Source organism: Arvicola amphibius, chromosome X (genome assembly GCF_903992535.2).
Source record: "Arvicola amphibius chromosome X, mArvAmp1.2, whole genome shotgun sequence".
NCBI lineage: Eukaryota > Metazoa > Chordata > Mammalia > Rodentia > Cricetidae > Arvicola > Arvicola amphibius.
Window position 1 is genome coordinate 101091219 of NC_052065.1, and position 26339 is coordinate 101117557.

At 40.3% G+C, this 26339-nt stretch overlaps 1 protein-coding gene across 2 annotated transcripts in view; it reads left to right on the forward strand.

Annotated features, from left to right (window-relative positions):
• The window catches only part of Zdhhc9 (zinc finger DHHC-type palmitoyltransferase 9), a 34509-nt gene extending 12026 nt beyond the window's left edge, over positions 1 to 22483 (forward strand). For both annotated transcript variants that reach the window (XM_038316954.1, XM_038316953.1), the window contains 8 exons: positions 1311 to 1471; positions 4992 to 5150; positions 12513 to 12650; positions 13511 to 13559; positions 14320 to 14422; positions 16103 to 16206; positions 16562 to 16658; positions 20891 to 22483. In XM_038316954.1, the coding sequence (XP_038172882.1) occupies positions 1311 to 1471; positions 4992 to 5150; positions 12513 to 12650; positions 13511 to 13559; positions 14320 to 14422; positions 16103 to 16206; positions 16562 to 16658; positions 20891 to 21007 (928 nt within the window). In that variant the 3' untranslated portion in view covers positions 21008 to 22483. The remainder of the gene's footprint in view (positions 1 to 1310; positions 1472 to 4991; positions 5151 to 12512; positions 12651 to 13510; positions 13560 to 14319; positions 14423 to 16102; positions 16207 to 16561; positions 16659 to 20890) is intronic.
• The last annotated feature ends 3856 nt before the right edge of the window (positions 22484 to 26339 follow it).

Consider the following 26339-nt stretch of genomic DNA (forward strand, 5'->3'; position numbering starts at 1 on the left):
TTTGTTCCTTTACTTGAATGAAGATCTATCAAATATACAGTCGGATGCTAATGCTAATAGAGGTCATTTATTCAGGGCTTATATACATCAAGTACACTTCTTGTATAATAGTGCATTGGGTCTACACAGTGACCCCATGAAATACTAATACTATCCCTATTTTACAAATGAGGAAACTGATGTTAGCTGTCACCCAGTTGGGAGTTGGTAGAACCAGAGTTTGAACCCAAGGTCCTATGAGACCAGTTTCTTGCTCTTAAGGAGTCAGGTTGAGGGATGTAAAATCAACATACTGATAACGAGCTAGGAAATAATAAGGGGCTTTCACAGTGAAGCTGCTGGCAGGAGGGAAGGGAGAATGCTGCTTTGCATAGGCCTTTAGGAGGAGACAAGACTTCTTTAAGTCCCAAATTCTTCATTTATCAATAAATATAAAGGGTCCTACCTTGTAGCTTTGATGTGAGAATTGGATGAAATAAGGTGATTTTAAAAGTGGTTCGCACAGTGCCTGGTATATGGTAAGCTGTAGTTGCATTGATGACAGTGATGTTTCTAGGACCTGAAAGATGAGTTCATTTGGGATATGGAGAGGAAAAGGTGCATTATGAGGAAAGACAGAAATGGACATGGTGTTGGAAAGTGGCGCTAGGGAGTTTTCTTATTCCATTGCTGATGATCATTCATCACCCACTAGCTGAGCTATTTGAGGAGACAAAAGCAATGGATGTTACAGAGTCAATCAGCAGCCTGGAAGCTTTTTACTGGTCTTAAAGCATGCTGAGATAGCCTCTGTGTGCCACTGTGAGCCTGCTTCCTGATTGATCCTATTTTTTCTCCTCCTCATCAAACTCAGTCCTAATGCCAGATAAGGGGATAAGAAAAGGTCTGTATATTCCCAGAGCAAAAGTACCCTATGGTGTTTACAAGTCCAGGCTCTTACTTCTCTGTCCCTAGCAAGAATCAGCCTTTCTTGAGACAGACAAAATGTTCCTAGAGGCCTGATAAGAGGCATGAGTTATAAGAGGTATGGGTTATCTTAGGCATAAGGGAGCTCCCTTGAGATTGTTTTTATATGCCATAGGTGACCCCAATCTATTAAGTATGTATTGAGGTTACATTGTATTTAGAATCACATCTTTAGTGTTTGGAATATCCAAAGGAAGTAAATAACAGAGTCTTTGCCCTGGAGATCTGCTGTTCTTGTTGTGGAGACCAGATTGATACAGTTGCAATAACTGGATATATATATATATATATATATATATATATATATATATATATTTAAATGTTAAATTGATTCCTTTCTTCAGGTGTCGCTACCTGGCTGTACAGCTGTCTCCTGCCATTCCTGTGTTTGCTGCCATGCTCTTTCTTTTCTCTATGGCCACATTGTTGAGGACCAGTTTCAGTGACCCTGGAGTGATTCCTCGAGCACTACCAGATGAAGCAGCTTTCATAGAAATGGAAATAGGTGAGTCTTGTAACCAGTTGGCAAGTTGTTATACAGTGGGTGGCCCCGTTGGATAGGGGAGTGGGATCATCATAGTGGTCACAGATTCAGACTACTATCCCAGCTTTTCCTGTCTGAGATCCTAAATGACCACCTATGAATTCAGTAAGACAGCTACAGTAAGCTTGTAAAGCTATGTGCTTTCTTTTTCTGCATGTTGGGTTGCGTTGAAGAAAGGGTTTGTTGACTGAATTGTTGCCAAGAGAGTGTCTTTTCCATTTTTGGAGGAGGCCATTCCATCAGACATCTGCTTGTTGAGGGAAGCTGTAAACAGTGTTTCCATAAAATGTTCTTCTTTGCATATACATACAACTTGGGATATAATTTCATAGGTCTTCTGAAGTTCACCCATGGGTCCAAGACCAAGAATTTCTGCTTCAAGGAGTCATACAAAATGAAAAGGGACAGCCGTGGTACCAGGAACCACTCAGAGGAGTAAAGAAAGCAATTTCAGGCTCAGAATTTACAGTCTGCAACTCCGAGACTGAAATGTAACACCACCAGGAGCCATGATGGCTTCGTGGATTGAAACAGAACATCCCAGGGTTAGAAAGGGGATATCCCGGGAGTTCCCACTGTGAAAAGTCAACGATGCGAGTACTAGGAGCAAGCGGGACCCCACCAGCTCAGTAGCGGTGGTTGTTTCTCAGTTTTGTTTTGACAGAGTCCACACGGAAACAAGAGAACAGATAAAGGACCCAGGACTTGTTTTTGTCACTTCCTTGCCCTTGGGCTCTGGGGATCAAACCCTGTCCCCTGGGCATGCTATGCCCTGGCTCTACTACTGAGTTGTATACCCTGCTCTGTGACCCAGAATTTAGAATGCTGAATATCCATGGTAGTAGAGTTGCAGTCTGTGGCTAGCCTTTAGTTCTTTGATGTTGCTCTGAAGGCTGCCATGCTTTTGTGTTTGTTTATTTGAACTGTTTCCCCCTACTTTTATAGTATATTTATTTTTGGAAAAACTTGGCCAGTTTTAGTTGAGCTAAAGAGAAAATGGTTTGCACATGTCTGAGCTAAAACTACATGGGGTGAGGTGAGGGTGAAAATAGTAAGCATAAAGTAGAGGCAAGGTTTGGTGACATAGGCAGAATCCACATGGGAATGAGGAAGTAGCTATGCAATATTAATCCAGCTAGAGAAAAGACAGTACTCTCTAATTCCCCCTTTATCTTGCTCTTAAGTACCCCATGTTCTACCCCAATGTCTCCCCTGGATTCTGCCATGAACTCTGTGGCCCACACACCCTACTGTAAAGCATATGTAAATAAATATTAAAGCGGCATGCTGGCACTTACATCATCATCTTATGAATAGCTAGCCTCATCTTCTTAGGACGTGTAGCACACTGTTATTGTTTGCTTTCACAGCACCTACCCCACTCTACAAAAGGGAAAATGTTACATATGGCAGATATTTTTAGAATCAAAGTGGATTGAAAAATACTCTGTTTTTAGAATTATACTTTGTGGCAAAGGTGCAGCGAGCCCAGCACTCTCATATGCTGGGTATGGATAGGCATGCAAATTCATACAGTCTGCCTGGGAAGCAGTTTGGTAATAAGCAAAGTGGCGTTAAGGGTTCATACCCTTTGTCCTAGTAATTAAGGGTACCTTAGGAGTTTAGTTAAGGGAAATAGCAGACATTTAAAACAACCTACCGTAGAAATATTTTCAGTGAATTTTTGTTTCCTTTTCCTCTTTAATATGAATTAATTTTTAATTTATACTTTTAAAAACTTTATTATTTAATATATATTTAATCATATTAAATACAATATTTAATTAATATTTTAAAACTTCCTTGTTTTAATACAAGGAAGTAACTTTTGGTTTACCCCCCCTTTTAAAAATTTATTTATTTTTATTTGCAGTTGTGTTTTGCCTGCATGTATGTCTGTGTGAGGGTGTCAAATCTTAGAGTTACAGACAGTTGTGAGCTGCCATGTGGGTGCTGGGAAATGAACCCAGTTTCTCTGGAAGAGCAGTCAGTGTGCTCTTAACCACTCTCTCCATGTCTCCAGCTCCAGTTTATCCCCTTTAAAAAAACAATTTATTTTAACATATTTTTATTATTTTTATTCCATTTATTTGTTTATCTTGGGGTTGGGAACTGCATACATCATGGTACGTGCGGGTGTGTAGGTCAGAAGATAATTTTCAGGAGTGAGTTCTGTCCTTCGCTGGGAACCAAACTCAGGTCCTTAGGCTTGGCCTCAAATGCCTTAGCCTGCTGAGCTGTCTAGCCCCTACTCCTGTTTGTTTTTGAAAAAATTTTTTAAAGCTATATTTATTTTTATTTTGTGTGTATGGATGTTTTGCCTGCATGTATGTAAGTGCACCATGTACATGCAGTGCCCATAGAGAAGAGGATCCTCATCAGATCCCTGGAATTGGAGTTTTAAACAGGTTTGAGTTGCCATTTTGGTGCTGGGAACTAAACCTGAGCCCTCTGCAAGAGCAGCAAATGTTCTTAACTGAGGAGCCGTCTCTCCAGGCCCTTGAAATATTATTTTAATTGGCATATATGAATTCTATATGGTACTAGATTTTGCAAGGACACTTCCATAGTAGTATATAATGTACTTTGAACATGTTCTTCGCCTCTAAACGTTGTTTTTTGAGACAGGATCTCATGTAGCCCAGGCTGGTCTCTAATGTGCTGTGTAGCCAAGTCTTTCCTCAAATTCCTGATTCTACTGCTTATACCTCCTGAGTGCTTTGATAGCAGACATGTGCTGCCATGCTGGCAGTTTTCACTATTAAAAAGGACATTATTAAAATACTCTTGCATAACCATGCTTTGTAGTTCTCTTTGAATTTTGCTAGTAGAATTATGAGGTTACAGAGCACATGCATTTAAAGTTATGGTAGCTGCTAGTATGTTCTTCACTGGTAAGAAATAAATTTGACCTTTTTGGGGTACACTGAGCATTTATCGTCTTTTTAATACTTGTTAACTATAATAGGCAGAAATAGTATTTTTGTGTTTTGGTAGGTTTTTTTGACATAGGATCTCACTGTGTAGCCCTGGCTGGCCTGGAACTTGTTATATAGACCAAGTTGACTTTGGACTCATGGTGATCTACTTGCCTCTGCCTCCTGAGTGCTGGGATTAAAGGCATGTGTCCAACATGCCAGACTATATTTTAATTTCATTTGTCTGATTTAAAGTTAGATGCTTTATTTCATATTCTTGCCATTTTTCTTTTTTATGTTTTTTATTTGTAATCAACTTGCCCCACAAACACAATACCCTTGAAAAAACACCTTCTTACATGTACATCACATGTAAAAATTGTATGACATTTAGTAGACATGTGGGGGATGCTGTGTGATGTTGAAATTCTAGTCTAGTAGCACTTGCATGGGAAAGAGGAGCGTTTGCCTTTCATGGCCTCTGTAACTTTTGGAGAGGTGCTGAGACTTTGGACTCAAACAAAGGAGAGCAGCGAATTAAATTTCTTTTTACTGACTTACAGAAGCCACCAATGGTGCGGTGCCACAGGGCCAGCGACCACCTCCTCGTATTAAAAATTTCCAGATAAACAACCAGATTGTGAAACTGAAATACTGTTATACATGCAAGATCTTCCGGCCTCCCCGGGCCTCCCATTGTAGCATCTGTGACAACTGTGTGGGTGAGTAAAACCAAAGGGATGAGGGATAGGCTCAGCTGAACAAGGGGTCTCACAGTGAGTGGCCAATAGTTCTTGGGAAAATTCAATGAGAATGAGAAGGCAGATTCAGATGAGAAACAAGGTAGATTTAGATAGGAAAGAAGCTCCTACACAACAGCAACTCAGCATACTTATGGAGATCTGGTCTAAAAAAAATCTCTCTGATCAATGGGAAACAATACCTGTTTGGGAAATCTCAATTTTTCCATTCGTTCCTTGTCAGGTGTGGCCCACTTTACAAAGGGGGAAAATATCGTTGTACACTAGAGGGCAGTTTTGAGGAAGGCCTACAGCAAAAGTGGTCTTTGTGGTCCCACTATGTACTAAGCACTGGGCTGAGTGCTTGCCCCTGGGTTGAGTGTTTGCCCTTTCATTTAGTGTTCATAGCAACCCCAGAAATCAGTATCATCTCCATTTTACAGATGGTGACAGTGAAGTTCCTTTGGGTAAGTTTGTGTAATTGGCACGAGATGATGCTTGATAAGGTCTGATGTTCAAGTCTTCATTTTTTTCTTATTTCTTTGCTCTTACTATATGTGTATAGATGTACAGAATACAAGGTCTATGTATAAGAGTCTTAGACATACTTCCTACTTTGTGCTGAGCTCTGCTGAAGACCATACACAGATAATAAAGGTGTTCATTGATAGGTACATCTGCTGTTATCACTGACGAAATTCTAACATTCTGTATGCGCTGTACCATGTCTGCGAACCTTGCTTTCTTCCTACAAGCCAGGTGTTCAGGCAAAGTTTGGGGAGATATATATTCCTTTATACAGTCCAAATTGAAATGTAGGTTAGATTCTGTAAATCAAAACTAACTTTAAACGGAATACAAATAATATTTAAAGTGTGATATGAAGGTTTCATGAAGAATTCCCTCTATTTTTAAAAATTTATTTGTTATGTATATAGTGTTCTGCTTGCATATATCCTTGCTTACTTGAAGAGGATACCAGATCTCAGTAGATGGTTGTTAGCCATCATATGGTTGCTAGGAATGGAACTCAGGACTTCTGGAAGAGCAACCAGTGCTCTTAACCTCTGAGCCCATCCAGCCTATCCCTTAATCTCTCCAACCCATCCCTCTCTTTATTAATATTCTTAAATATAAAGAACTCATACAGTCAGCCTTTAATTCTAGCACTCAGGAGGCAGAGGCAGGTGGATATCTGTGAGTTCAAGCCAAACCTGGTCTACAAAGAGAGTTCCAGGACAGCCAGGGCTATATAGAGAAGCCCTGTTTCAGAAAAAAAAAAAACTCATACAAGGGGTTGGAGATGGTTCAGTGGTTAATAGCTGTGGCTGCTTTTCCAGAGGACGTGAGTTCAATTCCCAGTGCCCACATGATGGCATGTGTAACTTCAGTTCCAGGGGATTTGACACCCTTTTCTGGCTTCTGTGGGTACTAGGCATGTAGACATGTATGTAGACAAACTTATACCCATGTAAAAAAATGAAGAATTGTAGGATTGACTTTTTGAGACAGGGTTTCTCTGTGTAGCTCTGGCTGACCTGAAACTTTCTATGTAGATCAGGCTGCCCCAGAACGCACAGGGATCTGCACATCTGTTTCTCCCAGGTGTTGAAATTAAAGGCATATGCCTCTACACCAGCTTATAAGTTGATTTTTGAAAAGCACTGATGCTCTGTGAGAAACATGGACAGTTCATAAAACAGAAAATTTAATTATCTAATTGATGTAAAAATGCCTACTAATCAGAGATAAATGTTAAAACTGGATGTTTCTTAAAATTGTATTTTAATTTTTCTTGACAATTTCATAATGCATACAATGTTTCTTGACCTTCTCCAGAACCTTCAACACATGCCTCTCCCAACTTCATGCCCTCTTCATTTTATTTTTTTTAACACTTTATTTGATGTGCATTGGTGTGAAGGTGTCAGATTCCCTGGAATTGGAGTTACAGACAGTTGTGAGCTGCCATGTAGGTGCTGGGAATTGAACCCGGGTCCTCAGGAAGGGCAGCTAGTCAGTGTTCTTAACCACTGAGCCATCTCTCCAGTCCCAGTTTTATTCTTTATAATCCACTGAGTCCAATTAGTGCTCCCTGCATGTTCATGGATTTGGGGTCATTTATTATCTGGCAACCACACCCCTAAAGAAAAAAAACAACTCTCCATTCCCAGCAGTCATCAGTTGCTGATGGCTTCTCAGCACCTCCTTCATCTGTGCTGGAATTAGCTGGCTTGATTTTGTACAGGTAACCATAGAAGCTGTTCATGAGTACAATGGATCCTGTCATGCTCATTCAGAAAACAGCATTCCAAATCCCCCGGCTCTTGTACTCCTTCCTCTCCCTCTTCCATGAAGTTCTCTGAGCCTTAATAGGGTCAATTTAAATGTCTCATTTATGATTGAGCTCAACAGTCACTTATTCTCAGCATTTTGATAAGTTCTGAGTGTCTGCATTGACTCCTGCCACTGTGGGGATGGGTGGGACAGCTTCTATAACCAAGTTGAAAGCAGCACTAAAAATATGGTAAAACATAGATCTGTATAAATTTGCATTTTTCTCAATGTTTTTATATGGCAAGTTTGCTTAAAATGAGGCTATATCTATAATTCTAGGCATGATGCTAACCGCTTGAGCATGACAGTTTTCTTTATACATTTCTTCTTTTTGAAAAAACATATATTGTAACTTTAGCAAGGAGATATACTACTCTTACATTCTTATTTTTGATTAGTACATAGCTCACTGTTCTTCAAACACTAACCCCCCTTTAGAGGTGTTTGTGTGTGTGTTCATGTGTGTGTGGTTGCCCATATGCATATGTAAGCCAGAAGACAGCTTTGGGTGTCATTCCTCCCTGTTTTTAGAGACATGGTCTCTCTATGGGATCTATGACTTACCAAATTAGGCTATCCTAGTTGCCCAGTGAGGCCCAAGGATATCCTTGTCTCTGCCTCTTTAGTGTTGGGATTATAAGTATGTGCCACCATGTCTTATATTTTTTATGTGAGTCTGGGGTTGCCTAACCAGGCTTGCATAGAAAACACTACAACAGAACTATCCCTCAACCCCCATTTTATTTATTTTTATTTTATCTTAGCTTTTATTTTATACTAACTTAACTTTTGCCTGTGTGTATTTCTGTGCACCACTTGTGTGCCTGGTATTCATAGACCAGAAGAGGGTGTTGGAGCCCCTAGAACTGAAGTTACAGATTGTTATGAGATGTTATTTTAGGTGCTGGGAATTTAACTCAGGTTCTTTGGAAGAGCAGGAGGTGCTGTTAGCCACTGAGTCATCCCTCCAGCCATCAACCCCTTTGTTAAAAAGTCAATTAAAATACTATGCTGTGTTAAAAAATATGGATGGCATAAAAATATAAATAAAACTCAATTTTAAATTCACACTCTATTTTTGCTGTATTTCCTTCTAATTCCTTTGTTTGTAAAACAAGACATGATATAATATAAAAGAGTTTTAATTTCTGGGTTTTGTGGTACTGGGGGTTGAACCAGGTCCTCACACGTGCTAGGCAAGTGCTTTATCACAGGTTATATCTTCCGTCTTTGTTTATTTTTTAGTTATTGTACAAAATGATAGGTTTCATTATGCCATTTTCATCCACATGTATCATTATACTTTGCTCACATTTGCCTCAGTAATTTCTGTCCCTCTCTCTCTCTCTCTCTCTCTCTCTCTCTCTCTCTCTCTCTCTCTCTCTCTCTCTCTCTCTCTCTCTCTCTCACACACACACACACACACACACACACACACACACACACACACGGATCTTGTTCTCCTGTGAGAGAAAACACATAGCACCTGGCTCTGGCTTATTTTATTTAGCATAATCATCTCTAGTTCCATCCATTTTCCTGACAACGACTTAATTTCATTCTTCTTTACAGCTGAATAGAATTCGATTGTTATATGTCTAGGATATCTATTCATCTGTTAATGGGCTTCTAGATTGGGTCCATTATCTTGGCTATTGTGAGTACTGCAGCAGTAAACACTGATGTGCAAGTGTCTCTGTGGAGGATATATTAGATTCTTTGGGGTATATACCCAGTGGTATAGTTGACTATTATGGTAGTTTTATTTTTGGTTTTCTGAGGAATCTCTACACTAATTCTCTGGCTGCTCCACATATAAGAGGCTTATTTTATTTTTTTGATTGTGTATGTGTGTGGACATGTTCATATGTGTGTGTGTCTGTGTATGTGTGTGTGTGTACATGTGCGGTTGGAGGTTAAAGGTCAACATTGGATATCTTCCTCAATTGCTCTCCCCACCTCAAGATTAAATTTAAATTTAATTTAATTTGTGTGTATTTGTGTTGCATAACGTTTATTTGTGCTTATGTGCCACAGAGTGCATTTTAATGTGGTTCTCTCCTTCTACCTTTAAGTCAGCCCCATGGATTCAGCTGAGGTTGACTTTACTCAGCAAATGCTTCTGTCCTCTGAACCGCATCTTAATGCTCCCTTCCCAACTTATTTTCTTGAGACAGGGTCTCTCATTCTGACTATACAACTGGATCTTTGCCTGGGTTATGACTACAAAATCCTATTGACTTGATTGTTTAATCAACAGAATGTATATATATATATTTCATGGTTCTGGAGACTGGGAAGTCTAAGACCAAGGTGACAGAAGGGTTAGTTTCTGGGAATGCCTCTTTCTGTGGCTTGCAGATGGCTTCTTCCTTGCTGTGTCCTCACACCTTTTCTTTCTACGTTCACACATTTCTAGTGTCACATCCTCTTCAGAGGGGGACATAATTCCTATTGAATTAAGACCCCACTCTGTAACTACATAGTGAGATAATGTCTTACAAAATAAAAATAAAGCTGGGTGGTGGTGGCACACGCCTTTAGTTCCAGCACTCTGAAGGTAGAGACAAGCAGATTGAGTCTACAAAGTGAGTTCCAGAGCAGCCAGGGCTACACAGAGAAACCCTGTCTTGAAACAAACAAACAAACAAAAAACCCAAACTGAAAAAAGAGAACTTCTCTCTTAGAAAATTTCTAGTAGTCTTTGGTACTTTTCTTGAGGAAGTATGTTTTTATTGATTTAGAAAGATTTCTCACAAAATTAGGCATATATGTTTGTTCTCTCTAGTCTTTCCTTTTGTGAGAGAGAGAGAGAGAGAGAGGGAGAGAGAGAGAGAGAGAGAGAGAGAGAGAGAGAGAGAGAGAGAGAGAGAGAGAGAGAGAGAGAGAGAATGAGAATGTTTTTTGTGTGTGTGTTTGATGTGGGTGGGGCTTGTGTGCTGTGGAATGTGTGGAGGTCAGAGGACAACATTGTGAATTGATCCACTCCTACTTTATGTGAGCTCTGGGAGCCAACTCAGGTTGTCAGGCTTGCAAGGCAAGTGCCTTTTGCCACAGAGCTGTCTCACTAGTATTTTTAAGGTATGGAAAGTCATTTTTTTTTAAAGTAAGAGACTTCTTTTGGTTTTATGACACAGGGTTTCTTGTTTAGTCCTCAGTGTCCTAGAGCTTCCTCTGTAGACCAGACTGGCCTTAAACTGACGGAGATCCTCCTGCCTCTCCCTCCCTAGTAAAATTTGTTTTTCTTTGTCCTCTACATTTTGTTGGATTACTTAGGTGCTTGGAAAGTCCTATATCTAGTCTTTGTAATTATTTTGTTATCTAAATTTGTTTTTGCCTATAACGATTAATCCATCTGGAATTTATTTTATCAAATAGTGTGAAGGAAAAATAGTAACTTTATTTCTACCAGTTAGCTTATTGTCTCACAATTATTCATGAAACCGTACTTTCTTTTATAATGGTGTGCTTATTAGATGGTAAATTTCTGCATGGTCTACAGTCTATTTCTGTGTTCTTTCTGTTTCATTGAGCTATTCCATGCAGTTTTTTGAGGGGAGGGGTTGTTTTGTTTTGTTTTGTTTTTCGAGACAGGGTTTCTCTGTAGCTTTGGAGCCTGTCCTGTAACTAGCTCTTGTAGACCAGGCTGGCCTTGAACTCACAGAGATCTGCCTGCCTCTGCCTCCCCAGTGCTGGGATTAAAGGCATGCACCACCACCACCCAGCCTATTCCATACAGTTTTAAGAATAGTGTATTGTAGATTTATATTTTTAACGAATACAGGTAAAAAGACTCATACTGTTCATTTCTCAAATTTATTTTCTGAATTTAGCAAATCCACCTGCTAAGGTTTTTACTGGAAAAAGCAATGCCTCTGCCCTTAACTGACAAAATAACCCGACCATTAGACTGTTCAAAGCTTTTGTTTCTTGAACTGTAAAGTGAGAAAATATTTTTTTAAACTGACGTCCAGTGTAGTTGTGAAGATCTGTTTAGTCAGGGTTCTCTAAGGAGACATAACTGATAGAATAAATATATATATGAATGGCATACAGGCTATGGTCTTGTTAGTCCAATAGCTTCCTAATGAAAAGGCCAAAAATCCAGTAAGTAGTTATAAGTCCATGACTCTGGGTGTCTCAGCAATTTCAATATGGTGCTAGAGTCCAAGAGGATTCCTAGTCTTCAGTCTATGTTGGAATCTGAAGAAGTATGTACTGATACCAGTGAAGGAATGCCTCAGCAACAGGATAGATGAACTTGCCAGCAAGAGTGAGGGTGAATAGGCAAAAAGCAAAAGCTCTCTTCTTCCATGTCCTTTTATGTAGGCTACCATCAGAAGGTATAGCCCAGATTTAGGGAGATTATTCCTGCCTCAAACAATATGATTAAGAAAATTCATGCCAGGCAGTGGTGGTGCACACCTTTAATACCAGCACTTGAGAGGCAGAAGTAGGTAGATCTCTGTGAGTTTGAGGCCAGCCTGGTCTAGAGTGAGTGCCAGGACAGGATCCAAAGCTACAAAGAAATTCTTGCCTCAAAAAACAACAAAAACAACAAAAACCAAAACCAAACAAACAAAAACTAAATAAAGAAAGAAACTTTCTCACAGATTTGTCCAGCAGCTTGAGTTTTAGTTGATTACCAAAATTGTCAAGTTGACAACAATGATAAGCCATCATAAGATCAAATGAGCTAGAGGTGAAAACATTTTGATAAAGTGAAGAAGGTCAACTGTAGTTGTCTTCCCTTTCCCTGCTTTTGAGACAGGTATGTATGTAGCTCTTTTTTGAGACAGGTAGCTCTGGCTGGCCTAGAACACACTACGTAAACTGGGTTGGCCTCAAACTCCTAGAGATCTACGTGTCTCTACCTCCCAAGTGTTGTGATTAAAGGTGTGCACCACCATGCCCAGCTCCTTCCTTGAGTTCTTTGGGTTGGGTACCATGTGGCTGGTGGGATGGCTTCTGTTTTGAGTCTGTCATTGAATTCTCTTTCTTCCACAGAGCGCTTCGACCATCACTGCCCCTGGGTGGGAAATTGTGTTGGAAAGAGGAACTACCGCTACTTCTACCTCTTCATTCTTTCTCTCTCCCTCCTTACAATTTATGTCTTCGCCTTTAACATCGTCTACGTGGCCCTCAGTGAGTATACAGGGCAGCATCTGTCACTGGAGTGAGAGTCAGGTGGGGAAAGGCTTGAGGGGTAGCTTAGGGGAAGTTGGATTTCTGGTGGGTCTTTGCAGCTAGGAAGACACCCCAGGAACAAACAGAAGTGAGTACTATTGTCTGTTCTTGAGTGATAACCAATCTGAGCTCACATTGGTAGATAGATATTTACTGAGTATTCTGGCCTTCTCTCTGGCTGTCTGCTAGTGAGAACGGGGCCCTAATTCCTGAGCCACACCCAGAGTACTGAGAGGTTCTGAAGTGATACACAAGTTGGGTATGTATTTGCCTCTACACCTCCTCTCATTCTGTCTTGCAAGCTATACCTTTGTGGTGGGTATATCTTTTACCTGTTTGTGGCTCATGGTATATACTTCAGAGATGGAAAACACACCCTCATGTGCATGTGCACACACATACAAAGTAGAGTATGGAGCTAAGCAAGAGGTCTTGAAAAGAGATGAGCTCTAAGCTGGCTATCACACAAGGGAGGGGCATCTGTGAGAAGGTTCCTCTAGAGTATTTCTGGTTTCTTTCATCTGTTACTATCCCACTGCATGTCCATATTTGGGAACTGGGAAAAGGAACCTAATGCTTGGTTTCTCCCAGCTCTGTACCAGTGCTTAGCACTGCATTGGAGTGTGTTGGAAATGTGAACTCAGTCACATGTGTGCAGACGAAAGGGAAACTTTACCCTTGCCTTGGTGGGACCTTCTCTTTTGCCAGAGTATAGTACAGGACAGGAATATGAGGAAGTGAGTAGATACTAAGGGGCTTTTTATAGTTTTGACTGAAGTCACTAATTTTTATTTCTGCTCTTCTTCCCAATTTCACAGAATCCTTGAAAATTGGCTTCCTGGAGACATTGAAAGAAACTCCTGGAACATATCCTCCCCTGGCAGTTTATCCCTGTGAAGCATCTTAAACTGCTTGCCAGCATGTTTTCTTCCTGCAGTTCTCCCCCTATCTAGTTTTCCAGACATCAGTGAATGCCAAAGCCTAAAATTAACAAGTGGATTCCTAGTGTTAGCAACTCGAATGGAAAATGGTCAGGACTTTAAGAGAAATTTGCCCCTCACCTCTTTTTTGGCTGCCTCCTCTCCTTCAAGAGTCCTTCCAGGTGCAGCCTTAATGCCTCTAGTTGCCTACTGTCTGTCTCAATACATTTTTGTGCTATTTGCTGGGAGCCCTGCCCTACTGTTCCAGTGAAGGCTTATTTTGTGCAGTGGCTACAGTTCTGAAAAGGAGATTTAGAAGAGATTTGGATAAACCACATCTTGTTTCTATCCCACTGATTTTTCATTTATAAGCTTTATCTTGGGTGGGATTTTCATTAGCAGTGGTGGCCAACATTGTTTAGCGTTGGCACCTTCCTAAATGTCCTCCTCGAAGAACTGATGACAGTCAAATGCTACACGCTAGAGATGCTAGAGATTTATTCATAGTGAATAAGCAGAAATGCATTAACTTTCATAAAGGATCTAGCCAATGAAGTTTAGAATTCATGTATAGTTATATACAGATAATTAGACTTTTGTGATACTTGTTCCAAGAGGTAAAGAAGGTATAACTAGTATCACGAATGTGAACCGAAGCATCAGGTTCCCTAGTTTGCGTTCTTCACGATTCCTTAACCTAACCTCACTGTTCTGGAAGTTCTCATTTGCTTCTTCACACTCTGGTCTGTTGTGGGACTGACTGGATTTCACACTTTCCTCGTGGCTCTCAACCAGACAACCAATGAAGACGTGAGTCAGCTTTCTCATCTTGCTATATATCCTCTCCGTGCCCATTCTCTAGTCACCTAGGAAACCATGTCTCCAAGGCCTGGAAGGTTGAGACAAGTGGAAAAGAAACCTGGCTTGGGAGATTGTTAAATAAAGGTATAGAAGAGAAGGCAAACAGCTTTGTTTGGAGCTGAATGCCTGCAGAACATTAGGAAGAGGTGAAAAAGTTGGATAGGCACATCTTTTAACTATTTGTAGGTCCTTAAAGGTTAGTTGAAGTCCTAATGTGATAGAACGCTCCTATAATCACAGTGGTTTCTAGAGATACTCAGACAAGAAGATCTCAAGTTGAAGGCTACTCTGGGCTATGGAGTGACATAGCTAGACCTTGTCTTAAAAACAAGCAAATAATAACGAAGGCTTTTGGTACTATTCCAAATTTAGAATACAGAAGGATGATTACACTAAATAAATATTTACTTTTAATGAATTCCCAATTCACATTCATTATGGATATGAGAAAAATATAGTTGAACAAATAAATACATCCCCATAATTTTACCTTCTAGATATCACTTTTGTTAATGGTATGATTTATACTCTTCTAAACTTGTCTAGATTTGATCTTATTTGTTTACACATACACTGTATTTTAAATTTAATTTTATTTAAAAATTTTCATACAATGTATTTTGATCATATTCTTTCTCCTTCCTCAACTCCTCCCAGATCTTCCCCACCTCCTACTCATCTGGCTTCATGTTCTCACAACAACAAAATTCTAAACAAACTTAAAAAAAGATAAAAAATACCAAAGGAAACTAAACCAAAACAAAGAGTACAAAAAACAAAATACAGAGTCTGTTTTGTGTTGGCCAGCTACTCCTGGGCATGGAGCCTGCCCTGGAGAGTGGTTGTTATATCCAGTGACACTCACTGGAGAAAAGTGACTTCTCGCCCAGCAAGTAGCAATTGCAGATAACTTCTTGCTTAGTGGTAGGACTTTGTGTCCATTTCCCCTTCTCCATGCCGGAATTTTGTCTGTTCTGGACCTGTGCAGGCTTTGTGTATGCTGTCACAGTCTCTGTGTGTTTTTATATACACTGTATTTTAGAACAAAAATAGTACATGTTCATTTGTCTTTTCCTTACTCTTATAAAAAATTTTCATGTTCAACTATTTGATTTTTTAAAATTGTTCATTAGTGTATGTGCATGCACGACAGCACTTGTGTTATTTCAGAGGGAAACTTGGTTCTCTCCTGCCTTGTCAGTCCTGATGACTCAGGTCATTAAACTTGGTGGCAAGTGCCTTTCCTACTGAGCAATCTCCCTGGCTCCTATTTTTGTCGTTAACTTTGGTAAAATATATATAAAATAAAGCATTAACCATTTGACCTTAACCATATTAAATTTTTTATTAATTTATTTTTGTGGGATTTTGAGATTACTATGTAGACTAGGTTGGCCTAGCATCCAGACTCTTCCATCTTTGGCCTCCCAAATTCTTGGATTACAGGGTGTGTGCCATTATGCCCAACATCTTCAGCTTTTCTAAATGTACAGTTCAGTGACATTTAGTGTATTCATGTTATTGTGCAATGATTGCCATTATCCACTTCTTGAACATCTCCATTATTCCATGCTGCATGTATTTCTCCAGCATAACTTTTTAATGTAAGCCCTGGCTTTTATCCTCTAGATCAAAGGATCATGGACAGGGAAGAATCGTGTGCAGAATCCCTACAGCCATGGCAACATTGTGAAGAACTGCTGTGAAGTGCTTTGTGGCCCCCTGCCCCCCAGGTACTTGAGTAACAAAAGTGCTCTGGGCTACTCAGATGAACTGCTCAAACCCACCTTCTTGTCTGCTCTGCTGCATTCTCCTGAATGGAGCTTCTTGATCTCAAATAGGTCTTTCTGGGAATTGTCATGTGGCACTATATCTACGTGGTCCATAAACCATGGGCTGGTTATTTCATTTGTTTGTTCCCTGGTTAATGTGACATCCTTTAGTTTGTGGAAGAATAAATAGAAGGGTCAGGAGAGATTGCCGAAGGCATGTTTGCACTTTCTAATGTACATAACAAGATTCAGTGGGGACTGAGCTGGTAGAAGAGTGGCTGCCAAAGACCTTGATTAATTCTCCTGTCTCTGACAGTGTGTTGGATCGAAGGGGTATTTTGCCACTGGAGGAAAATGGAAGTCGTCCTCCAAGTACTCAAGAGACCAGCAGTAGCCTCTTGCCTCAGAGTCCAGTAAGTATTACAGACTTATGCTGTGTCGGTGAGAGGGACCATGTAGGCTACCTGTACAGCTTCAAAATATAACTGTGATTTTGTATCCTAACCTCTCCAGATTCCCTGTCTCTGCTTCTGCCCTTGATGGTACCTTCATATCTTTGTGCCCTTGGCATAGATTAAGATTTATTCATTTCTTTGACACATACTGATGAGTTATTCTGTGCCAGCCACTTTCATAGGTTTAAGGGATAGACCAGTGAGCAAGGTGAATGATGTCCTTCCCTGAAAGAAGTTATTGTCTGGTGGAGATGACGGATAAGAAAACAGAACATTGCTCAGTGGGTGAAAAGTAGCTTGATTAGGGAAACATACAATGTTGTAGAGGCAAAGGTGTGGCCAGAGGACCATGTAAGAGTTAGTGATGTGTTTACATTGGTATAATATGCGGGTGCTGTGAGCATTCTCCCGGGTTTCTTGGTCAAGATATATTTTGTAAAATTCTTAAAAGTTATTTGAACTATATGTATGTATTTATTTATTGATTTATTAATTTGGCTTTTCAAGACAGCATTTTTCTATGTAGCTTTGGAGCCTGTCCTGGCACTAGCTCTGTAGACCAGGCTGACCTTTAACTCACAGCGATCCGCCTGCCTCTGCCTCACCAGTGCTGGGATTAAAGGCACGTGCTACCACCGCCCAGTTTGAAATTTATTTTAAGAGATTTACTGAGATTCAATACACATACCATACAATGTTTATTTAAAATGTGCAGTTCCCTAGTGTAGTATACTAACATGTGTATGATTGTCGCAAATTAAAAAAAAATTTCCTTATCCTCTGCCTTAAGAAACCTTATATATACTGGGCGGTGGTGCCACATGCCTTTAACCCCTTTAATCTCAGGAGGCAGAAGCAGGTGGATCTCTGTGAGCTTGGAGCCAGCATGGACTACAGAGTGAGTTTCAGTATAGGTTCCAAAGCTACAGACAAAAATCTGTCTAGAAAAACAAACAAACAGATAAATAAATAAGAAAAAAAAGAAACCTTGCATAGCTTAGCAATGAGATCTGGGGATGGAACCCAGGGCCTCATACATGCTAGGCATTCTACCAATGAGCTCTCCCTACCCAGGTGTAACCTTTTGAATGCTGATGCATGTGGCTCTACTTCATTCCTTTGTATGGCTGACTCATATCACGTCACATGGATATATCGTATTGTATCTATCCATTCACTGTTTCCACATTTTTCTATTTTAAAATTTTATTTATCATTACTGTGGTGTGTGTATATGCGGTACGTGTGTGTGAGTGTGGACATGTGTATGCCACAGTGTGCATGTGGAGGTCAGGTAACAACTTTTAGAGTCAATTCTCTCTTCTCACTGTGAATTCCAGGGATCAAGCTTAAGTCATCAGGCTTACTTGGCAAGTGCCCTTACCTGCTGAGTCATCTCACTAGCCCTGTTTCCACCTTTTGGTTATTATAAGCAATGCTACTATGAACGTCTCTGTGCAAGTTTTTGCATGGACATATGCTTTCATTTTTCTTGGCTGTATTCCTAGGAGTGAAATTGCTGAAAGAAGTGGTAACGCAATTATGTAAATAAAACATTTATGTCTTTTGGGATGTTGCTGAGATGCTTTCTAAAGTGGTTTCACCATTTTTCATTTCCACTAGCATTATCTGATAGGTTATCTGATCTTTCTATTTTAGCCTCTGTAGATGTGACGTGTTATCTCATTGTCATTTGCATTTCCCTGATGACTAATGATGCATACATCTTTCCATATAGGTATTAGTAATTTGTATATCTTCACAAGGGAAATGTTTATTCAAATCTTTTGTTTGCGCCGCCCTTTCTTTCTCTCCCCCAACCCCTTCAGCCCTCTCCACCCCCTATCCTGCTTCGTGTGTGTAGGCAGATAGCAGGACAGAGGATAACTTTTACTGTTCCTTAAGTGTTTTCCAGATTTGTTTTTTGATGGCTTGTTCATTTGTTTGGCTTGTATTTTTGTTTGTTTGTTTTTAGATTCTCTGGGATCAGAAGTATCTGTCACCATTTTTGACTTTCTCCTATCCTGGGTTCTAAGGATTAAACTCTGGTCCTTATGTTTACACATCAACCCCATTAAACTATCTCTGCAGCCCATATGTTCTAAATTTTAATGTATGTCAATTTTTTTTCTTTTATTGCTCATGTTTTTGGTGTCACATTAAGAAACTGTTACCTAATTCACGGTTGTGAAGATTTATTCCTCCACTTCTTCTGAGAGTTTTATAGTTTGAACTTTTACATTTATATTTTTGATCCATTTTAAGTTAATTTTTATACATGGGAAGAGGTAGGGAGTGTGCATCTTATTTATTTATTTTGTCTGTGGATATCCAGTTATCTTTTTACCATTTGTTGAAAAGATTGTTCCCTTTCCCTCATTATTTTGGCACTCTTTTTGAAAATCAATTGATTTCAGTGTGAGTTCATTTCTTACTCTCAGTTATAGTCTGTTGATCTATATGTCTGTTCTTATGCCTATAGTACACTACTGTCTCTACTGCTTTAGCACTGAAAAGTTTTTAAAACAGGAAATACTATTCTTTTTTTTTTTTATTTTTTTTATATTTAAAAATTTCCATCTCCTTCCCTCCTCCTCCCCCCTCCCTCCCCTCCTTCTCCCCCTTCTCTCCCCTCCTTCTCCCCCTTCCCTCCCCTCCCCTCCACCCATACCTCCCCTCCCTCCCTCTCAAGGCCAAGGAGCCATCAGGGTTCCCCACTCTATGCTAAGACCAAGGTCCTCCCAACTCCCCCCAGGTCCAGGAAGGTGATCGACCAAGCTATTCTTTTAACTTTACTCTTTTTCATGATTGATTTGGCTTGTCTTGGTTCCTTGAAATCCTAGGTGGAAGTTAGGATTATCTTTTTTTGTTGTTGTTTTTTCGAGACAGGGTTTCCCTGTAGTTTCTAGAGCCTGTCCTGGAACTAGCTCTTGTAGACCAGGCTGGCCTGCCTCTGCCTCCCGAGTGCTGGGATTAAAGGCATGCGCCACCACCGCCCGGCAGTTAGGATTATCTTAAAGTTTATGAGTTTCTGTGAGTTTTGATAGAGATTACGTTGACTCTACAGATCAATTTGAGGAATACTGCCACCACAACACAAGTTTTCTGAGCCATTGTTAATGGCTATCTTTTGCTGGAGGTGGAGCTCAGTGGTAGGGTACTTGCAACGCTTGCACACTCACATGCACGTCTACACACAGGGGAGAGACATTGAGAGACAGAGACACAGAGAGAGAAAGAGAGTGAGCCGATCTGCCTCTTTGACTGTCATACCTGCTGACATGTCATGATACAGTGGGACAGTAGCTCTCTGCCAGGTAGGAAGGGAACCCTTACCAAAAATCATGGCTGTCTTTTTGTTCATTTTGGTTTTCTTTGATGCTATAGTTTTAAACGAATCTTTGTTACATAAATATTTTCTTTTTGACATTAATGTAAATGAAGTTAATTTCCTAATTTTATTTTTGCATTGCTCATTGGAGTGTAGAGAAACATAATTAATCTTTGTATGCCAGTCTCATATTCTGAAATCTAACCAAATATGTTTTCATTCTAATAGATTTTTAGATTTAAACTTTTTTCAAAATATCATCTTATTTCATGTGCATACTTTTTGTAGGGATATTATTCTCTTCTCCCCTAAATTTTTTATTTGCTTTTTAGAAGACAGCAAGCATGTCACTGTCACCATCTTGAATATCAGTTTTCTGATGAGGTTGATTCCAAATAATAACAATATAGGTTAGTGGTTCTTAGCTAAATATAGGACAGGATTATTTTAGAATCACTTAGGAGACATGTTAAATCATATATATCATTTGAAACCACTTTCATAGATTTCAACTCACTATTCTAATAAATTCTCTGTTAGGACAGAAACAGGATTGAAAACCATTGGGTCAAACCTTGTTAGATAAGCACAATATAATATTCTATAGTGGTGGGTATGCTTGCATGTAATTATTCATGGTACTTCTTAGTATCATCATTTATAATAGTGGAAACATCTGTCCATAACAGTTTAAGGATAGACCTCAAATTCTGCTGAGGAAATGGTTTTGGTCTGAGTTTGGTAACCATGGCTGCATATCTTAGTGTCACTGGAGTCAAAGGTTTCTAAGGAAGAAGTCAATGCCTTTGGATTATCTGCATTGAACTTTGCGTTGAATCTGATATCTTTTACTTCTCAGGCCTCAACAGAACATATGAACTCTAATGAGATGCCAGAGGACAGCACCACTCCGGAAGAGATGCCACCTCCAGAGCCTCCAGAGCCACCACAGGAGGCGACTGAAGCTGAGAAGTAGCCTGTCTGTGGAAGAGACTTTTGTTTGTGTTTCATTAGGGTTATGAGAGATTTCAGGGGGAAGATCAACCTGAGACAGAGAGCAAATAAGCTGTCCCTTATTACTATTTTCCTTTGGTCTTTAGTCACCAAATTGCACACTGGCATTTTCTTGCTGCAAACTTTTTTTTAAAATTTATGGACTTAAGACAGTGGCAGAAGATGCCAGTTACCTCTTGGCAACTGGACAAATGGGTCTCTTGGGACATGGTACTTGTTTTCCATGGTCTCAGCCACAAGGTGTCCTTGGACTCCCCTTCTCTTCCTTCCAGATCCTAGCTCTCCTGCTGGGGATCATTGGTCTCATTCTTGGGCTAAAGATGCTCAAGACTGACTCAGGTCCTTTCCAGTTGCTACATGTCCTGAGTCCAGAGGCAGTCACAGAGACCTCTGGCCAGGGAATCCTAACTGGGCTCTTGACTCCTTCAGACCTAATGAGGATTGGAGAGTAAGGTTGGAGGATTTTCCTGGCTACAAAGTGCCAGCATTGCCAGCCAATCCTTTTGGGAATAGGGCAAGTACCTTCCACTTGTATTTATTTGTGTAGCTTTTCCTCTCCCCCTCCCCCATCCACTCTCTAACATCCAAGTTCCACTCTTTCCCCGTTAGACGATATATGTAAGTAGTCATAGTAGAGATAACAATTTACATTTCTCATAGGTTCTCCAGAAACTTCAATGCCTGTGCTATTCTCAATAAGCATTGATGTGATGCCAACAGCATAGCCCCTCACACTCTCTGTCTCATCTCCCCTCTTTTCTCATTAGCCCATTTTAATTTTCTTTTTTTTTTTTTTTGACTCCTGCTTCCTTTGGGAGCAGGAATGGCAGTAATAAAAGCCTGCACTTTGGTGCTTCCTTTTCCTCAGAGGAAGCCTGAGTGCTCATTAAAACACTACCCCTCAGACTTCTTGTGTAAGGCCTACAGAGGCCCTGAATGCACAAATGGGGAAGCCAAGGCACAGAGAGGCTCTCCTCTCCTCTCCTCTCCCCTCCTATCCCTCTTCATCCCCTCAAAAAAAAAATAGAAAACAAAACAAAAAAGGCTAAACAGTTCTTCCATTAAGCCTTGGCTGAGTGAGGGAAAGCCCAGCACTGCTACCCTCCCGGGTATTCCACTCCAAGGCCTCAGCCCACCTCTGGCAATGGTAACCACACCAGGGGCTTCATCCAAGCCCTACTCTTCCAGCACTTCCACCGGCAGAGTCCTCGAGCTACTTCACCCTGGGGGTGGACTGTGGCCCCCAGGCAGCTCTGCTCAGGACCTGCGCTATTTCAGGGAAGAAGTTCTATGTATTATATGTGGCTATATTTCCTAGAGTACCTGTGTTTTTCTCTTTCTAAGCCAGGGTCTTGTCTGGACAACTTATGGGGACAGTAAGGAGTGTGAACCACAACTTTTAATCTATTTGAAGGCGATTAAACTGTGTCTAATGCAAGCTGCCTGCCTCCTCCTTCCCCTTCCATTTCAAGAGCCACCACGGGGTTGTGAATGTGTTTGTGTGTTGGGTCAGGGGGTGGGTGGGGGGGTAGAAGGGGTTGCTTGTTACTTCCCATACTTCCATTTTCCAGGGTACCCTTGGGTTGAAGAGATAGACACCTCTCAAATTCAACCTCTCCGTTGATCTGTTTAATTCTGGGCCGAAGTTTATCTTATTCTGGACTGTGAAGACAGGACGTCCAAGCAATACACAGTGTGAGCATGACTGGGAGAGTAAAGGGTTGACACTTAAGAGAACGTGTTCTTCATTGGGATATTGTGTTAAGTAGGTGGACACTGTTGTCTGCAAGTGAGTCTTGGATTTTGAAGCAGGCTGACCAGGGCCTCCCCTTGGAAGTATTTCATTAGTGATCTTTTACAAGTGATGGCATGCATTTCTTTTCAATGGTCTATAATCAAGACTCCTATCTCACTCTTTCCAGTTAATTGTAATTAGTGAAATTTGGCTGCTCCCAGCTTTCTCTGTGTCTTTTTGTTTTGGTTGCTGCAGGATTTGAATTTAATATCCTTGGGGGAGAGAAAGTCATTGGGAGAGAGCTTGACTCAACTTCCTCTCCTCTCTGCTTCTCCTTTCCCACTTTTTCAACGGCTCTCTCAGTTTTGTTCTCACAGTTTGGGTTCAGTTAGTTGAAAAGGAGGGCAATCGTGGAGAGTGTGGAAGTTTCATGTTTTGTGTTATTGTGTTTTCCAATCAACTGTCCCTCATGGGGACTCCCTTTCTAGTCATTGCTCAGCCCATGTCCACTCTTGGGCCAGAATGGATTTCTTTCCTCCCTCAACTTACCTCAGCTGCTCTTCTGCTGCCCCTTAGGTCAGCCAGAAGAGCTTTCTCTTCTGGTGGGAAGGATCAAAATGGAAATCTTTTATCTCTAGTATAAAATGTTTTTGTTTGTTTGCTTGTTTTGTTTTTTGTTTAAATCTGCCCCCCCCCCTCTTTCTCTCTCTCCTGTATTTAAGACTTTGGCCTGAATACCTGTCCCATTCATATCATATACCAGCTGGGACTGTCCCTAGTCTGAGCTCTGATCAGAGGAGAGATTGAAGACTTGATCTTTCTCTGGGGAAAGAGGCCTTATATCGTTTGATGTTTTCAATGGCTGACACTCTCTCCAACGCTCCCCTTCCTCTCCATTCCTCACACTTCCTACGCACCCACCCCACTTCTCCAGGCCAGGATGGTTGGCATTGGTTCAAAACCTCTGAGGGAAGGGGAAATTTATGTCCTTTTGGCTCTGGGGCCCTCTTGGCCCTAGCTGAGATCATTATTGCTCCTTTTACATTTTTTCCCCAGGAATGGGGATGGAATTCTATAGCAGCTAAATTCCTTTCTTCCCATCCTAACCATCCTGCCCTTACCTTACCCCTAAGGCCCCTTTTCCTACTGACCAAGTCTCTTTACCTTGTTTGGGGGGAAAATATTTTGTTTTAAAATCTATTTTCTAACTTAAATGCAATTTAATATGTAAATCTCTGCACTTTTGTGTGAGCCTACAAATGTGTATGTGTTGGGGTTTTTCCACTCTCTGGTACTTCTTAATAAAGAAATCTTTCTTTTGGGGGGAAGCCAATTAATGAAGGAGACTTGAATGGTTTTAGAAATATAGGGCTGTCTGTTTCTTTGTGCTTCCGCCTCATTTCTTTACTTGTGCCTAGTATGAGTGATTGGGCCCCTCCCTCACCTTTGAAACCTTCCTTTTTCCTTTGAGAGGGACTTCAACTTAGCGGGCTAGAAAGAGAGAAAAAGACTTGTCCTGTATCTGGTACCCCTCTGGGACCACTTAGATTGGCTCAAGTGGTTACCTAGCAACGTAGCCTCCTTCTCACCCTCTGTAGCCTGGCCCTGTTAGTCCTTTATTCCAACTCAGTTCATTTTATACTCCTGAGGCTGGGGCCAGACTAGAGAAAATCACCAAGAGATCACAGTAAATAGCTTTTTCCCCCCCTAAAGATAATTTTTTTTTCTTATGGTGCTACTAAAGAAGAATCACATTCCCAGTAATTCAAAAGGCATTTGTGTTACTTTTGAGAATACATTCTAGGAATCTCTTGTTGTTCTCAGGCGATAGGTTTTAAAAATAGACTCCAAAGGCTCACGCTCCGAATATCGTTAATTTTAAAGGATACAAACCCAACGCACAAGAAAAAGTGTTGGTAAATTGCATGTTTTGGGTAAATATGAAAGGAGAATAAGAAGTATACACATACATCTTAAGAACATTCAAATGTCCTGTAGAACATGAATACAGGTGTAAAATGGTATAATTACCGGTCCTAATAATTTCATAAATAAATATAAGATGATCTTATAATGTGAATATACACGGACTTTCCAGGAATGTAGCAATGATATAGATTGTGGAAAGGTAGTAGTATACTTTATTTGGAAACTTATTATGAGCTATCCTTGTCTATAGTGCTGTTCTTGGGTATTGAAGTTGCCAACACAAACTACCTGTGTGAGTCTATGTTTTTATTGCATTCAACAGTGATTCTAAAGACAGTAGGATGTATCTTGTACTTATTATATGTCAGCATAAACATTCCCAAGGGTTTCTATTAAAATACATTATCTCATAAGTTACTTTCAGTTTTTCCCTTTATAGCATAGCTAGTACAGTAGGCTCTTTTTTCTTGAGTTCCATATTCACAGATTACACTAACCTTAGATTTAAGATATTCTTAAAAACATCTGTGTCTGGTGTGGGGGTGCATGCCTTCAAGTCCAGCATTCAGGAGGCAGAGACAGGTGAGTTTGAGGGCAGCCTGGTCTACAGAATGAGTTCTAAGCCAACCAGGGCTACACAGTGAGACCCTATCTCAAAACAAAAACAACCTGCATCTGTACTAAGCATGTACTCAATATTGCATAGTACAGTGCACTGAATATTTGAATGCTGTGGTTGTAAAAGAACACTATGTGACTCAAAAGTTCTGTTTCTAGGAATGTGTAAGGCTGTAATCACAGATATGCCCACATATTTTTAGAAACAGAACTATTGAGTCACAGAGAATGCTCTTTTACAAGCTCTTGGCCAAATAGTTACATGGAAAGGGTGCCAGCACTGGTTAAGCACAGAAAGCTTGCTTAACCCATGGCATTCAAACATTTAATGCAATAATCTGATAGTGCAAACCTCAGTGTCATGTACTTGCTTGGTTAATAGTGAGATTAGATATTTTCTCCACTTTTTATCTACTCTATATTTATGGACATTTGAGTTTCTTCTGTGAATTATCTGTCCATGGCCTTTTGGTACCAGGTCATTTTCTGATAAATCAATAAAAGAGAGCTCAGGGCTCCCACTCCCTCAGGGGTCTGGAAAAGAAAGGACCCTTGATTTAGAAATGGTTTTAGAATTTCAGAATACAGGCTAGAATTACCTCCTTGACAGTCCATGTTCCTTTGCCTTCTTTTTATAGTTATTTTTATACTTTATTATGTGTGTATGTTTGCTTGTGAGTACATACCACATATGTACAATGCCTGCAGAGGTCAGAAGAAGGGGTCAGATCTCTTAGATTTGGAGTTAGAGAGTTGTGAGCCACCCAAAATAAGTGCTGGGAACTGAACTCAGGTCCTCTACAAAAACAGTTGTGTGCTTTTAATCTCGCCCCCACTATTTGATGCCCATCTTCCTAGTCTTTGATGTGAGTTATGGGCCACATATTTGTCTATCAGTTGTTATTTGTCTATTCCAACTTGGATGAAAGGATTAGATTTTTGTGTTCAAGACACATGATTAAATTGTTTGTTATAAAATGCGGGCTGTGTTGAACAACATAGATGAAAGGAG